At 54.0% G+C, this 16,725-nt stretch overlaps 1 protein-coding gene and 1 long non-coding RNA gene across 3 annotated transcripts in view; one reads left to right on the top strand and one right to left on the bottom strand.

Moving 5' to 3' along the window:
* ZC3H18 (zinc finger CCCH-type containing 18) overlaps positions 1–13,772 on the bottom strand; it is a 59,367-nt gene extending 45,595 nt beyond the window's left edge. Inside the window, exons 1-2 of one of the 2 annotated variants that reach the window (XM_081791352.1) lie at positions 13,622–13,772; positions 6,069–6,628 (exon numbers count right to left, since the gene is read on the bottom strand). In XM_081791352.1, the coding sequence (XP_081647478.1) occupies positions 6,069–6,614 (546 nt within the window). In that variant the 5' untranslated portion in view covers positions 6,615–6,628; positions 13,622–13,772. The remainder of the gene's footprint in view (positions 1–6,068; positions 6,629–13,621) is intronic. The other variant, XM_081791353.1, reaches the window with a different exon arrangement.
* Positions 13,773–13,924: 152 nt separating this feature from the next.
* LOC145713181 (uncharacterized) lies at positions 13,925–15,650 on the top strand. Its single transcript, XR_014136143.1, has 2 exons — positions 13,925–14,254; positions 14,579–15,650. It is a non-coding gene; the product is annotated as an uncharacterized LOC145713181 (long non-coding RNA).
* The last annotated feature ends 1,075 nt before the right edge of the window (positions 15,651–16,725 follow it).

Below are 16,725 nucleotides of genomic sequence, written 5' to 3'. Positions count from 1 at the left end.
AAACAAAACAGAACAACAAACCAACGCCTGCGTATTATCTACACAAGAAGCCACTTCCGCCACAGCGGCCCCTGCACTAAGGCAGGTGAGTGGGCACCACGTGACGGCACCATGGGGGGGGGGGGGCGGGCAAGGACACCGTGCCAGAGGTGCTGCATCTGTAAGATGGGGGTGACGATCCTGGTCTATGACCCCTTACCCAACACCCCTGGGGCCAGATGTGGTCTAGGAATTCAGAAGCGTTTTGGTTTTAGAAGGCGATATAGCAGGGGTCAGAACAGCACCCCGGAACGGATGCGGTCATCCTTCTGGGGGGGGGGGGGGGTGCACGACCAGCCACACGAGGGGTAAACACAGGATCACAAAGAGCCTCGCATCGTGTCGGGCAAGGTCTGCCACCAGATGAGCAAGGAAACCTGTCCACTCTCAGAGCTCCCGGACTCCCCGGCTCAGGGTAAGGACTGGGGCCTGCACTCTCTATGTGCCTGATCTGGTGTGGACTCTCCTCAAATGCGGGGCAGGCAGCTGCTTCCTGGGCTTCCGCGAGGCCACGCAGCAGAGGAGAGCGGGGCCCCTGCAGAGTGAAAACCCTGAGCCACCAGAGGGAGACCTTTCGTAGGAGATACTATGTATCTAGATATAAAAGGAACAGGTAGATTTAAATGGGAGAAAATATAAAATACCACCTGCCAAGAAAACACTTCCAAGGATTTTTGTACGTGTGGGGGCCCGAGAGGAGCGCCGTGGACTGTCCACTGGGGACGGGACGTGGCTGCTGTCCCGCGGTCTGAAGGGCCACACTGCCAGCGTGAGAGCGATCGACAAAAGCAGGTTTGGAACAAAACACACAGCCCACCCTTTTCCACATGGATGACACCAAATTCTATTAACCAAATGGCAGGTAAGATACAAACCCAGAACCAAATACATGAGCAGAAGGAAGGACGGACACACCCGAGAGGGGAGGACTTGCCGGGAAAGGCAAATCGAAGACCCACAAATCTGAGTGCTCCTCGAACCCTGATGGAAGGAATGGTCACGGCCAGACTCGGCAGGTGCAGGAGGAAGGAACCTCACACAGAGGGGTCCATTTCTGCGGGCTCCACCCACTCTTTCGAGAGACGCCCAGGCAGAGACAGAGCCACAGGTAGGGCCGGGGTTAAGTGTGGCTTCCGGAGCAAGTGAGAGACTGCTGATTCAATACGAAATAAGGCTCCCCAGGGACTGGCCATCGGGGACCCTCAGCCTCCACTCCACAAACAAGCCAGGGTGCCCGTGTGCAAAATCCCACCCCTCCCACAGGAGCAAAGCAGCATTTCCAGAAACATATCTGCATCTGAAAGGTATTTTGGGAGCACACCAAACACATATAAAGGTAATTCAAGATCTTGGGCACAAATTGTGTGGTTTAGGCAAAAGAAGTTTAAGGGCTTACTCCTCCGCATATCAAGTCACGAGTCCCAGTGACTGGACATCTAAGAGAGGAGAAAAGGCAGGACGAGGCATCACGAAGACGAGAAAGCACTTGGCTTGTAGACTCTCCCACTCAGCTGTTCTGGCAACTCAAGGCCAGGAGGGCTGCAGGGAGGAGGTGGCAGGTGTGCGGGAGGGGCCTCTGGACAGGGAGCCTGCAGGGTACGGGGACCCTTGGGGGTGACGGCGAATGCAGATTCTCGAGGTAGAAGCCAAACCACGCATCTCCCGCTCACAAAACATCCAGGTGGTTCACTTGTGATATGAGAGGGCTTGTAAGCAACGGGGAAAAACACCCCTCTGGGATGGATACTTTCCGTGAGGCCAGAGGCGACTTTGCAAGGGTTGACTAAAGGGGACCAAGCCAAAGGACCAGCGAAGGCAGGCTGTTTCCAGACCCAAGCGCGTACCTCTGGCTCCCCCTCCATCAGAGACCCGGGCCTGGGAGAGGGAGGGGACACGGCACAGGAACGCCAGTGCGGCATCTTGGTGGGGACAACGCTGCAGCGGGGATCCAGCGGGGAGTGACGGAGGGCTGGGACCAAGACACGAGCAGGAGGAGGAGGCCAGGAGCAGCTGCTCCCAGACAGGCCGACGCTCGTCCACACCGGGTCCTACCAACTGGGCTCAGGCAGGGCTGGCCACCGACACCCAGTATAGGAGCCGCCCCGTGCGAATGGCTCTCCGGGGCAGACCTTCCTTCTGCCCGCTGCCACTATACATTTCAATGGCACGTACCCCAAAGTAACGGGGGTTTCACCTCTCTGCTCAGAAGGCAGTTAGGGGCTGCCCACAACAGGCCAGTTCTGGCGAGACACAGACGAGCCGGCCAGGCAGCTTCTGGACTCAGGGGACGTGTATTTCCGGAGGCGGGGGAGGGGGAACGACCCCGTCAATTCAGACTGTGCAAATACAACGAAGTCCTCAGCCAGGGATAACGGTCGGGGGAGGAGGCAGAGCCCACGGAGAGGAAGCGACACTTAAGCTGCCAGTTACAGGGCGGGGCGCAGCCGGACACGGACAAGGGCAGGAACCCAGCAGAGGTACTCGAAGAGGCCGCGTGTGCTCCTGTCACCATTCACTGGGCCTGCCCTCCGCTTGCGGAGGTCTGTCTCCAAGCGGGGCACGAGTCCTGCTCTGCCCCGTCACGTCCCTGCGGCGCGGTGACCCAGAGGCACCATCCGTGGTGTGGGAAGGAGACGGCTTCCGCGTGGCCGAACAAAGCCATCGCCCGGTCTCCTCAGCCGCGCTGTTTCCACCTAGGCTGGGGCCCCTCGTGGGAGGGTGTGTGGAGGGCAAGCCAGCCAGCCGGCCAACCTCAGGATCTCCAGGGGCAAGAAAGCCAAATTGGGCTTTTATTCCACGTGCTTTTTCTAGGGCAACCAGCCAACCTCCAGACGACGGGCATTTTCCAGGGCTGCCTCGGTTCAACCCAAGGTCCCGCACCACCACATCTAAGTGCAGCCGGCAAGCCCACTGGTGCGACGACACCACGGCCGTCCGGGACCCGCAGGGAGACACTTGGCCCATATGATCATGGAAAGGTAGGAAAGGAGCTGAACCTCCCCCTAAGACTCGTTCAACAGTTGAGGCAGGAAGAACTCGCAACTGGCCCTCTCTGAGTGGGGAATGGGCCGCCAAGGACCCCCGGGCCACGCCTGGTAATCAGCCCCTCCCTCGTCATCTTCTCAGGACAGAACAAAGACGGGGCTTTTCGCTCTGCAACACTGACAACCACACCCACAGGCGCCTCAGCCAAGAACTTCATCTTCTGCCTAAAATTTCACCCAAATGGATTAACTCGGGTTTCAAGACCTCTCTTCCCTTGGACGGGCCTGTGGCAGAGGTACGTTTTCCAAAACCGGAAAGGCAGCATGGCTGGGAAACCCAAGGACGCCTGCATAATCATACCCTGACAATACCCTTTAAGTAAAGCCAAGGTTATTAGCAGAGCTGCAAGAAATGAGCTAAAATTCGGAGCTTGTAACCACATACGTCACGTCCCCACCAAGTTCTGTTCTTACGAGCCTTAGATAAGCAATGTTTAAAACCAGGCACGACCACGGCCTACCAGCACAGGTGAAGACAGAATGGGCACCTAAGGAGGTGTGGTGCTTACCGCGGACTAGGTTAGGTATTTAAGCAGCAACCTTTTCCCTCCTCCAACCCAGAACATTTCTGACAGATCCCACACACCTTCCCCTGTAATGACTCCCAGACAAGCAGCGTCGCCTCCCCTGGGGTACCTCCCCCCCCCCCCCCCGGCCGTTATTTCAATGTGCTCTGTGCCTCTCTCGACTCCTTTGAGTAAAAGCATTACTCGGTAGGACTTCAGGCTCTTTCTCCCCAAAACTCAACTTTTTAAAGATCATGATTACAAAAGACACAAGAACATGCTGTGGGAAAAAGACAGTCTCTTCAACAAATGGTGATGGGAAAACTGGACAGTGACATGCAAAGGGAAACAGGGCCACTTTCTTACACCACAGACCAAACAAACTCAAAACAGATGAAAGACCTAAATGTGAGACCTGAACCCACAGAAACCCTAGAAGACAGCACAGGCAGCAATTTCTGTGACATTGGCCATAGGACCATTTTTCTACATGTGTCTTCTAAGGGAAACAAAAGCAAAAATAAACTATTGGGATGACATCAAAATAAAAAGCTTCTGCACACCGAAGAGAACAATCAACAAAACTAAAAGGCACCCTACGCAATGGGAAAAGACATTTGCAAATGACGTATTGGCTAAAGGGCCGGTATCCAAAATCTGTAAAGAACTTACAGGGATGTCTGTCCTAGTAGGAAGAGGGTGTGTGACTCTTGATCTCAGGGCCGTGAGCTCAAGCCCCACATGGGGTGTGCAGATTACTTAAATAAATAAAATTTATGGGGCGCCTGGGTGGCTCAGTCGGTTGAGCGCCCACCTCTTGGTTTTGGCTCAGGTCGTGATCTCACGGTCACAGAGATGGGCTCCGCACCAGGCATGGTGCCCGCCTGGGATTCTCCCTTGCTGGCACGCGCACACACACTCTCTCTATCTCTCAAAACACAAATAAAACAAAACAACTTAAAAAACTCAACACCAAGAAAATAATCCATTGAAGAAATGGGCAGAAGACACGAACAGACACTTCTCCAAAGAAGACATCCAGGTGGCACACAGACACATGAAAAGATGCTCAACATCACTCACGTCAAGGAAATACAAATGAAAACCACACTGAGATACCACCTCACACCTGTCAGGATGGCTAACATCAACAACACAAGAAACAACAGGTGTGGGCGAGGATGTGGATAAATGGGAACCCTCTTGCTCAGATGGTGGGAACGAAAACTGGTGCAGCCGCTCTGGAGAACGGCGTGCAGTTTCCTCAAACAGTTAAAACCAGGTCTAACTCCCCTACAGCCCAGTAATCCCACTACTAAGCACCTACCCTCAAAATACGAAAACACTCATTCAAAGGGGTGCGTGCACCCCATGTTTATCGCGGCATATTTACGATAAACTGTGTAGGCAGCTCTAGTGCCCAACGACTGATGAATGGATAAAGGAGACGGGGTGTACCATTCAGCCACCAGAGAGTGAAACCTTGCCATTTGCAACAATGTGGATGGAACTAGAGTGTATTACGCTAAGTGAGATAAGTCAGAGGAAGACAAACACCATATGATCTCGCTCGTATGTGGAATTTAAGAAACAAAAGAGCAAAGGGACGGGGGGTGCTGATGGTTCCGGGGGGAGGGGGGCTGGAGATGGGGAAACGGGCGATGGGGATCAAGGAGGCGCGTGGCGTGCCGAGCACCGGGTGATGTAGGGAAATGCTGGATGACTGTACTGAACACTGAAACTAACACCACGCTGCATGTTCACCAACTGGAACTTAAAGAAAAAACTTAAAGAGAGAGATAGATCACGATTCAAGTCCTTTCAGCAGGATTATGCATCATGAAAACCCAGCCTATCCGTGTCTGAGATAATATGTCAGCAATACCTTCCCCATAACCTGAAAGTCAAATTATTTAAATAAATTGTAACCAAGTGTGACGGCTTGATCAAAAGCTGGCGTGTTCGGATGCACCTGTTATCCATTCCTAAGGGCCCCTTCAGGGACACTTCCAGCCGGGACCCTCAGAGGATGGGCTGGGGGGCAAAGATAAAAAGGCCTGAAAGAACAGACAAAACTGGAAGGAAGCTTCTGGAGCCCACCAGTCTCAAGAACCTAACAGGAACTGAAAATCCACAATGGTTTTAGTTGAATGTGAACTCAAATATTATTTAAAGATAGCAGAGAGAGAAACGACGTCTTGTCACACAAACCTAGAACTCAAGGAAACAATCAGGGTCGGGCGTCTGTCTGCCCTCCCACCAAAGCAGCAGATGGTGGCGGGGGGGTGGGGGTGGGGGGGGCGTCCACAGGACTTGTGCCAGCTGCTGACCGGCAGGCCCAAGCTCTCTGGGCCTAGCCTGGTCCTCTTCGGGTCTGGCACTCCCGGGTTACCACAGTGACGGCTCCCAGAGTGGTCATGACTTCCCCGCATCCCGCCTCCTCCCTCCGCCCGCCAGCCCCGCCAGCCCGGCCACTCACATCCAGCTCCCCGTCGTCCAGCTCCCCGTCATCGTCCTCCTTGCTCTTCTCCTTGGCGGTCTCCAGGGGCTCCTTGTCTTCCAGGCCGTGAGCACCCGCGGCCCCCTCATCCCCAGGAGCCCCATCCCCCTTCTCCTCGTCATCCTCAGCGCCAGCCTTCTCAGCCTCGTCCTCCTGCCCGGCAGGGGCCGGCTCCTCGGGGACCTCCTCGTCGTAGTCTAACTCATGCTCGTCCAGGTCCCTGGTGACCGACGAGGCCTCGTCCCTCAGGTCGCTCGCGCGCTCTTCCTCCCCGTGAGGGGGGCTCGCGGGGCCTCTGCTTGGGTCCTGGTCCTCCTCGTCAGAGTGACTCTCCTCCTCCTCCTGGCTCAGTCCCGGGGCGGCGTGGTCTTCATCCTCCAGATCGGAACCCCTCCCCCCAGCTCTGCCGAAGTCCTGATCAGACCCGCTCTCCCTCAGAATGTCATCGTCCGAGAGCCTCTGCTGTTCCTCCTCTTCGTCCTCTGGAGAGCGAGGGTCCCGTTCAGGGCTCTCGGCCACATCCATCGGTACCCACAATTCTGCAAAAGAAAAAGAACGCAGGTGCACAGCACTTAGCAAAACGGAAAGCAAATCTGCCCTGGTTTTCCCGGGCCCACACTCGGTCCTGACCGGCAGGAGGGCCCGGGACCCGCACTTGGCCCGGCACTTGGCTCCTCCAGACCCCAGGCCCCCGATCACAGACCACTGCTGCTGGCTGCGCCGACAGGGAGGCCGGGAGGCCAGCACCACCCACGGGGTCTCCACCAGGCTGCATGTACTGACTAAGCTGGGGGGTGAGCGCCTCACATCTGCAGCGATCTGGCAGAGACCTGGTGTTCTTGTCACAAGTGCAACCCGGTAAACAAAGTAGTAAGACAGCTGTTGCAAGGGACAGCTTTTTCAATTCTTAGAGTAAGAACTGAAATTCAAGAAAAGTTGCACGACTGAACGAGACAGCAGAACCGAAGGCACCCCTCAAGGGTCTGAAGCAGAAACCTTGGTCGGCCTTGGGAGTCCCCAGGTCATGGGCTAGCTCCTATTCCCGAACGTGCTTCTGTAAGCATGGCCCTGACTGTCCCAAAGGATCACTCAGGACAAGCTTTAAAAATGCAGAGCTGGGGGCGCCTGGGTGGCTGTCGGTTGAGCGTCCAGCTTCAGCTCAGGTCATGATCTCACGGTCTGTGAGTTTGAGCCCCGCGTCGGGCTCTGTGCTGACAGCTCGGAGCCTGGAGCCTGCTTCGGATTCTGTGTCTCCCTCTCTCTCTCTCTGCCCCTCCCCTGCTCACGCTCTGTCTCTCTCACTCTCAAAAATGAATAAATATTAAAAAAAAAAAAAAAATTAAAAAAAAATGCAGACCCGGGGCCTACTCAGAGACCTGTGTGTTGGAGCCACCACCAGATGCCCCGAAGGTGGCACTCACTCATGCACCCTGTGATTTCCTCACAGCAAAGTGGAGAATCACCGCCCTAACACAGGTATATCACGGAAAAGGACTCTTGCAGAAAACTTTACATGTTTCAGTAGTTTCACGTGTAAAAAGACTGTCATTTCAGAAGATCTCACTTTTATTTTTACCAATCTGGATTTAATACTAAAGTGTATATTTTTTGGTTTTCCAACCTTGATGCCCATAGACAGTATACTGTTCCATTTCTTCCTTAAAAAAAATTTTTTATTGTTTATTTTTGAGAGAGACAGAGCATGAGCAGGGGAGGGGCAGAGAGAGAGAGAGGGAGACAGAGAATCCGAAGCAGGCTCCAGCTCCGAGCTCCAGAGCCCGACGCGGGGCTCGAACCCACAGACCGTGAGATCATGACCTGAGCCGAAGTCGGATGCTCAACCGACTGAGCCCTCAGGCGTCCCTGTTCCATTTTGGAGACTGCACACAGTGGGACCGGAGTATATGTGCAGGAAACCAACACCACTCACCAGCGCAACCTGGAGTGAGTCACTGTTGCAACAGCAGGAATGGCGAAGGGCTCAACGTTCACCTGAGTCTTCAAAGTTATTATTTAAGATGATGTATGTCACAATCATGCTACTTGGTATTCGGTACTGGAAGCACACACATATGACTGCATACTTCAATAAATACAGAAAACTATTGGGGCGCCTGTGTGGCTCAGTCAGTTAAGTGTCTGACTTTGGCTCAGGTCGTGATCTCACGGTTCACGGGTTTGAGCCCCTGCATCAGCCTGCTGGCTGTCAGCACAGAGCCTGCTTTGGATCCTCTGTCCCCCACTCTCTCGGCCCCTCCTCCGCTCGTGCTCTAGTGCGCTCTCTCTCAAAAATAAGATATATAAAATTATCTTATGCATTTATATAACTAAAAATTAAACACGTATCTTTCAAATTTATACTTTTGAAAAGAGAACCTGTGTTTAAAGATGCATACCAAGAGCTGGTGCCCTAATTGATAGAAACAGTGTTTTTGCAGTTAATGGAAATTATTATAATTGAGCACACGTTAGGACAAATCACCTAAAATTTGCCACTTTACAAATCAACCAAATGACCACCGGTAATAGAAATTTACAAACCTGATCATCCATTCATAGCCACAGTTTTGAGCATGATTCACTTTTCGGTCTTCCTAACTGTACTATCCAGAGGTAGGACTGGGGACTATTGGGGAGAATTTTTTAAAAGTCAGTCCTCAAATGGTGGACCCTGCTGAATATCAAGTAGGCCCCCCCGCCCCAGACAGCACGCCTACTGCCCCCCGTGAGATAAGCGAGGTGCCTGAAAGCTAAGGACTTTCCACGCTCAGCGGTCAGACAGGGCCAGGGTGCAACAAGCACTCGGGGCCCCTTCCCCTTTCTTGGTGGACAGTAAGCTTTTCCTTTGTGCAGGAGTCCTATGCCCATCTCTGCACAGATCTTCTTACGCTATATACAAGACACCTCTCCACACGGGGCAGCTGCTGAATCTAGACCTGTGCCCTGTGGGCAGCCGGTCACACGGAGCTGGTTACTGAGCCTCAGACGCCCCTACCGGAAACCTGACAAATTCTGATTTTCACATTTTATAGTGCGATGGCAACCCCAGAAAACAAAATGACTTCCCACTTAAATCAATCGACTGTTATCTAAAATTAAATGTCCCCTCAAACTAGATTAAAAATCACACAACTGATAGGCTGCAGAAAATACCTTCCAAGCCCGCCACTGGCCTCGCAACATACTATCCTGTTCAGAGCCACGAACTCTCCTAACCTGGTAACAGCTCTTTTCTGGGGGTCATATGCAAACCGGTTTGTACTTTGGTCTCGCTGTCATGATTAGATCCAATCAGACTGCCTTTTATACTTTGGGAACTTGAAATCAAATCCTAGAGTAATAAATGGAAGAAACACAGTACCTAACTTCAAATACCCAAACTAATGCAAAAAGTGGGCAGTTTACCCGCTGGGGGGCTGCATCTCAATGGGACACCCAGTGCAACAGTGTGGCCTCTGTGTTAGACCTGGACCCCAGCTTCCTAGAGTCGGGACCTTGGGCACACCTCGGGCCACACCTCGGTACGTCTCTTCATCTGAAATATAGGGACAAGAGTATCTATTTTGCAAGATTGTAACAATTAGATGAGCTAAAGCCTGATCATGTGCCTGACAGAGGCTCCACACATTTGAATCTGAACTGAACTGGTGAGAAGTAAAGGTACTCCCCAACTTCTAAGAACCAGACTCCTATCACCCGTCAGACACACTTCCAGTCTCTGCGAGCACTTAGGAGTTAATTCATTCATGGTTTCATCCAACAAACAGCTGTCTACTCGATTCAAGACTGGATCACTGAAACAACTCTGCAATGAAGCTGACAGCCACCACCGCCTGCTGAGAGATGACCCCCCCCTTCCCCCCGTGTCAGGCACCTGACCAATCCCTGTCAGCCTTCCAAATAAACCATGTTCCCCGTCACAGATAAGGAGACCTAGGCCGCATGGCCACGGAGTGGGTATCTAGGGACCGCAAGTCAGAACTGCACCCGGAGCGTGTGGTCAATTACAGAACCCCGTACTCTGCGTGAGCGCGTGCTACCCGCCGAGGAACCCACCCCTACGTTTTGCCACTGTTTCTATAGGAAATGGGACCTGAGTTCCAAACTGATTTTGTAAACTCTTTTTTGGGGGAACAGAACCTACACATTAAACTGGGGACTGCTACTGAACCAGTAGAGTCTGCCTGTTTTTATTTCCTCCCTTTTAAGGCTTTGTGCTGATCCATCTATAACTTCTTAGCCCTTCTACAAAACCACATTTTCATATATGTGGAACAATTAACATAGCACTTACGTAGTCCATTAGTTAAAAACCAGTTATGAACATATGAAGACCCAACTTGTGACACCAGTCATTTTAAGCTCGTCTGCAGTTTGAATCTTAGGCACAGAAGCTAAACAGAAATCCAAGAGAAGAACCCCCAAAGGTGCACACCGTTATACCGGCCCCGTGAGCAACGCAGACTCAGATTCCCATCTGGAGATGCTGGAGCACTGTGGCAGGAAAGTCACTTTAAGAAGTCCTTATTGAGTGCACACCCCCCACGGTGTAAATTGTGGAAATCAATTCAACATTCCAAGGACACAAAGCTAACTTCCTGACTCTCAAAGGCAGTTTTCAGAGCTGACCAGAAGGCAGCAGGGCTACCTAAGGCCCCGTGCACCCGCCACTCTGGGCAAGCGCACCATCTTGGGAGTCAAAGGTTCCAAACTTTGCCAAGAATCCTCAGTTACAGGTGACTGTGCGAGAAGAGCGGAGTAAAAAGTCCGCCTCTTTGGGGGCAGCCCAGTGTTCTCTGGTAGTGGTGCTTAGCCTTTAGGAGAGCAGGGAGGGCTTGCGTCCCTAGAAAAACGAGAATATGTGCAACGTATCTTCCACTTTAGGGAGTTCAAGACCCCCCTGGGGTCCATCCGCTGTCCCCAGATTAAGAGCTGGTGACTTAAGTATACTGTACGTTACCGTACTCCAAATCCATACTTACCACGCCGTCCACAACTGTTGGTCTGCAAAGTCTGTCGGCGGGCCCCGCCCCCACCCTACATGGAGTACCTGAGGCGAAGGGTTCAGACTCACCTCTCTACTCCCCAAGCTCAGCAGACAGCTGGCACCGAGTAGCACGGCTCCACGTACTTTGCTGTCTAAACGGGGTCACGGTTGAGACTGAAGCGGGGGGGGCACTATGAACAATTACAACAGCCATTAGGAGGTGCTGTCCTAGGCACACTGGGACGTACGATCCCCCTTAGAAGGCCCTGATAATTTCCTGAGGAGTCGCCTCTCGTCTTTACCTGGGGAGCCCCTTGGGATTTTACGGTATGAGGCTGCTCACAGGTGAACACGCTGCACAGAAAAACACGCCAAAGAACCTGCCTATTAGAAACAACCCGAGTCACACCCTGCTGCCCGGAAGAGAAGTGTCACCGGGGGTCAGAAGAAGGCTTGCCTTCCAGGCCCCGTGCCGGGCAGGCTCACCGTCTCTCGGGGCACCTATGTCCTGTTTGGAGACGAACTCGGCGTGGCAGCCATGTGAGTGCACACCCCGGGCCACATGCCAGGAAGAACACGCAGCCTACGGATGCAGACAGTGACACGGGCTCTTGTCACGTCTTCACCAACTCCTGGGCTCGGAGTTTTTACTCGGCTCTTCTCACACAATCACCCTGTAACCGAGGATTCTTGGCAAAGTTTAGAACCTTTGACTCCCAAGATGGTGCACTTGCCCAGAGAACCAAATGACAAGTGTCCATCCATCACCGTGTTTCCACTGCAGGCTGCTTTGGGCAGGTGACACTTGATAAATGCTTGTTGGCTAAATGACAACATCTTGTTACTTGATAAACTACCTGTTGCATACCAGAAACTGGAAAGAAGCGCTCATTTTTAGAAGACGATACCAGAACTCAGACGTGCAGTGAGTGGAGTCTCGTCACCCAGCGGCCACTCTGGAGTCTGGAGGGCGGCGCACGGATTCCAATAGCAACGCTAAAGTGCAGAACGTTTTGGGAACTTCTCTTTTTGAGCGACGTTTGGGACCTTTTCTTCTCACGCTCTAGTGGCCGCAGACGCTCGTCCTCTCAAGGTAGGTCACTCGAGAGATCTCAGGAAACCCAGGAGAGGAGCGACTAAGCCACGTAAGAGGACTTCTGGTTAAATGCAGGGTACGACTATGGAATGGGACTAATCTTCTCACCCGACGCAGGTACTTACGGCCAAAACAAGAGTTCTCAGGAGGCTGTGGCAAAGGAGCACCCGTGAAATACAAGCATAACCTTTCAGGAAGGTAACTTTTAATAGAGCAATCCCTATCTGAAGGTCTAAGTTCTGGTACATCCAGTTACAATCCTGACTCAAAACGTCACAGGTTCACAACATCTAAAGGAAGGATGTCAAGACTGGTGACAGACACCATCCCCAACCGGACTAAGCCTGACCACCAAAAACTCCTCAGGAAAGAAGCACTCACCTTGAGACGATCTGTAGCTGTGAAAAAGTAAAAAAAAAAACCTTCTTAAACACGAGCAAGGCCACAGCTTACCTGTTTGCTCTCTGAAAGGATTCCACCGAGCTTTCTTACAACATGTGAGCATTTCCCACCCCAAACCAGGGAGGAGTTCCAGCCTTTGGGACACAGAGCTGGCTGCGCTCCACACCCGTGCTCAGGCTGTAAAATTCTCGGGCCAAGACTCCCATCCACAGGCAACAGGGGAGGTGAGTCTCAAAGAAGAAATGACGAGACGCTGCTCTGCCCCCAGACAGTACTACAGAGGGCAAGCACTCCCTTCTTCCATTTTCCCCAAACGGATCAGAAGACTGCCCCACTCTTGCCAAAGACCTTGTTGAACAGCGCTCTCTTAAAACGATCGGCCACACTACTCGGCAAATTAGCTGTCACAAAGTATTCGACAAAACTTAACTTTCAGCAGATGCAAGGCTGGAAGTGAGTTTTTCCAAAGGACTCGGCATCCTCCGGGCTCCTAACTTAAGGAGTTAAGTTTGTTCCTAAGAGTGGCGCGCGCGTTGGGGCACAGCCAAAACATCCAACCTGTGCACCGTGAAGCTGAGGGAGCAAGTTCCGGGAGGCTCCAGAGAGCTCAAAGTTCCCGAAGAGCCCATCCCCGGTCTTGGCTGGCCTCCTCCGCCGGGCGAACCTGCGTGCCTCCCCCCGCTACTCCTGCTGTGGGCGACAAACATGTGCCACGCGAATGTCCCGGAAGAGAAATGACAGCTTCGGGAGTATCGACTCCACCGCTGGGCGCACAGGCGGCCGCGGGGAGTTCGGGGTCTGAGTGGGTTCCAGGGCCCCGTGGGCCGGCTCGCAGCGGACTGAACGCGGGATCGTGTGTGTTTCAGGGACCCCTTCCCAGGGCCCGAGGGCCACGCTCGGCCGGGGACGCAGCCCGGAGCGCTCCCCGGAGGCGGCGGCGCCGGAGCTCCCGGGCCTCTGCTCCGCGCCGCCGCCACGCTCCCCGCCCGGCCGCCTCGGCCTCCTCCCCGCCGGCCCGGCCTCCCCGCCGCCGCCGCCGACACTTACCTCAGCGCGAGGGCGGGGAGGGGGCCACGGCTCCGCTGGCGTCGGGGCGGCGCGGGGAAGACGTCCCTCGGCCCTTCCGCTCCTCACAGGCTCCGGCTTGAGGCGCGACGCGGGCGGAACAAACGGGCTCCACTACCCGCGGGGGCCGGCCATTGTGCGACGTCATCAGGCCGCGACGGTCGTCCTGCGGGCCGGCGGGCTTCCCTCCCTCGCCCCGCCCTCCGCCCGCTTCCTTCCGGCCTCCGCGCGGCCGCCTCCGCGCGGCCCCACCCCCGCGGCGCGCGCCTGCCTGAGCCTGCCACGGCGCAGGCGCCGCCCAAGCCCCCGCCCTGGGGCGTGTCTCCGAGTCCACGCGCGGCCGGCCGCCCGAACACGCCTGCGAGGGGCGGGGCGAGCTGGCCCCGCCGCGCGGTCACGTGACGCCCCGCGCCGCTGGTTCCCGCCCGGCGGCCTCGCCCTCTTCCCGCGGACCCGTGAGCTCCCGCCACGCGGATGTGCGCGCCCAGCGCAAAGTTACTCGTGTTTCCCGCACTGAGCTGAAACGGCAGAGCCCCGACAGTTTTCGCGGCTTCCGTCGGATTGCATCGCTTATGTTCATTGAGTGTAAGCGACTCAACACAGAATTGATCCTTTGTGAGTATTGAGTTTAAACGTCAGAGCTTACAAATTGTAACCGTTTCCGGTTTCGTAAAAATAATCAGCTCAACGCAGAGATTAATCATTTCTCAGATACTGAGATTAAATATCAGCGCTTAACAACTTCATTTCCGCGGGAATAAACAGCTCTCCCTATTACTAGAATGATCAGTGTATCAGACGGACGTCACGTGGCACCTGGAGCATTTTTGGCGGCTCACCAGCTGTGGGCACAGCCCCTCGGGGTGGGGCCACCCTGCGGAGGGCCAAACACAGCACTTTAAAAAAAAAAAATTTTAATTTATTAATTTTTTTTGAAAGGGTGTGAACGGTGAAGGAGCAGAGGGAGAGGGAGACACAATCCAAAGCAGGATCCAGACCTTGAGCTGTCAGCACAGAGCCTGATGAGGGGCTAGAACCCACGAACCACAAGATCGTGACCTGAGCTGAAGTTGGAAGCACAACTGACTGAACCTCCCAGGCGCCCCTAAGATTTTATTTTTAAGTGATCTCTACCCCCAAGGTGGGGTTCAAACTCAGGACCTCCAGATCAAGAGTCCCATGCTCCCCCCTCTGAAGGCACTTTCCATTTTAGAGAGGAAGGTCCTGGGCTTGGTTGAATGCCCGGCAGTCTTGGCCTTAGGAGTTTTAATCGTTTGCCAACAAGGGAACCAAGTTTCCTTTTGCGCTGGGTCCTGCAGATTATGTAGTGGGTTCTGGGTGTAATTAAGGGTTTGGGGATGTGCTAAGCAGAGCAGGCCTTCATTCAGCCATCTTCCTCCTCCAGAAAATTCGCAATAAATACTAACAGCTCCTCCTTGGTGCAGTCTGCCACTGTTCAGCCGCAAATAAGTCTGGCACGCCGTGGAGTTGCGTGAACTCATAGATGTTTGCCCCATGTCACCTGAACAAATGAGCCAGGGAAGAAACGAGTTACCGTATCACCCAGCAATGCCACTCCCAGGTTGCTGAACCAAGAGAAATGAAACCTGTGCACACAGACATCTGTACGCGAATGGATGTTGGTAACAACTTTATTCACAACAGCCACGAGGGGAAACTACCTGCGTGTTCATCAAGTGATGATAGGTAGATACGGTCTATCCGTCCAGTAGAATATTACTGAGCCACATAAAGGAATGTAGCCTTTTTAAGAAGAGAGAGCAAAGAGTTCTCTGTCTCCTCCTCCAGCCGCCACGGGAGGGCACAAGAAGGTGCCATCTGCAACCCTGGAAGAGGGCTTTCACTAGAACCTGACCACACCAGCTCCCTGTTCTTGGGGTGCCAGCCTCCAGAACTCTGTCCGCGATTCTACCTCCTCAATGAATCTCCAACCACCCTCCCTTTTCTCCAACCACTGTCACCACCTGCCAGGATTAAAGCTGCAGCTCCAGACCTGGTTCCCTTGTTGTCACTGTGCCCTGCCCCCATCCTCTCCTGGACACCAAGAGTCACCTGCCTATAATCTCACTGCTCCAGCCTGAGGCCCCTCCTCAGGCTCCCCCTGTCCCCAGATCAGACCTGAACCCTTGGGCGTGCTGTCCCCGCTCCATGACCTGCCCAGCCTGTCCCACCAGCACGTGTTCCTTCTTTGCCCTCAATTTGCGGCACACTTCCTGGGCCACCAGGTGTTTACATGTGTCATTCTTCTGCCTGGGACGCTGCTCCTACATCTCCCCGCCTAACGTTGATCATTCTTCAGGCCTCGTTGATGATGGACCTTCTCCCAGAACCTTGACTGTCTACGCAGCACAGCTATGAGCTCCTGGTCAGGCACGAGTCGCTAATCACAGTGTTTGCAGCATCTGGGGTGGGGGTGTGTGTTGGGGGAGCAGCATCTAGAAAGACAGAAAATGGCTGAGGTGGGATCAGAACCTGGGTGTCTCTGAATGTAAACACCACGGCACCTCTGTGCTTTGAGCCAGAGGCCCTGGGTGTCAGCATATGAACAGTGTCCCTGTGAGCCTCAGTTTCCCTGCTCTATAAAGTGGGGCTGTTCACACCTGCCGCCTCCTCCCGAGAGAAGGAAGAGGGAGTGTGGTGACAGGCACACACGGTCGTCGGTTCGCAGAGCTCTTCCCTCATGGCAGGCCTTGTGCTGGGCATTGTCGTGAGATCCTTGGGAGGCACCCCCCCCCCCGCCGCCCCCGTGATCTGTTTTTTATAGTTGAGGAGGTAGAAGGCGTAGGGGCGCACAGCTGGGGTTTCACCCCGGCAGGTGGACCGCAGATCCCAGGCGTTCTGTGACATCACAAATGAGGTGTCTCCAGGTGAAGTTACTCTGGGTGTGACTGTTCTGCAAGAGAAACATAAACATCTGTCTTAGCCACCCGGGTCATTTGGAGTCAGCGTCACTAGCAGCCCCTCTGACCCTGACTGGCAGGCATTCTCCTGCCATGTTCAGTGCGCCAACACACGTGATCCCATCTGGCCGGAGCCATCGGGTCAGTCAAAGCCAACGGGCTTGC

This window comes from Panthera onca, chromosome E2 (assembly GCF_046562875.1).
Source record: "Panthera onca isolate mPanOnc1 chromosome E2, mPanOnc1 haplotype 2, whole genome shotgun sequence".
NCBI classification, from domain to species: domain Eukaryota; kingdom Metazoa; phylum Chordata; class Mammalia; order Carnivora; family Felidae; genus Panthera; species Panthera onca.
The sequence above is the reverse complement of the archived record's forward strand: the minus strand, read 5'-3'. Positions and strand labels throughout refer to the sequence as shown.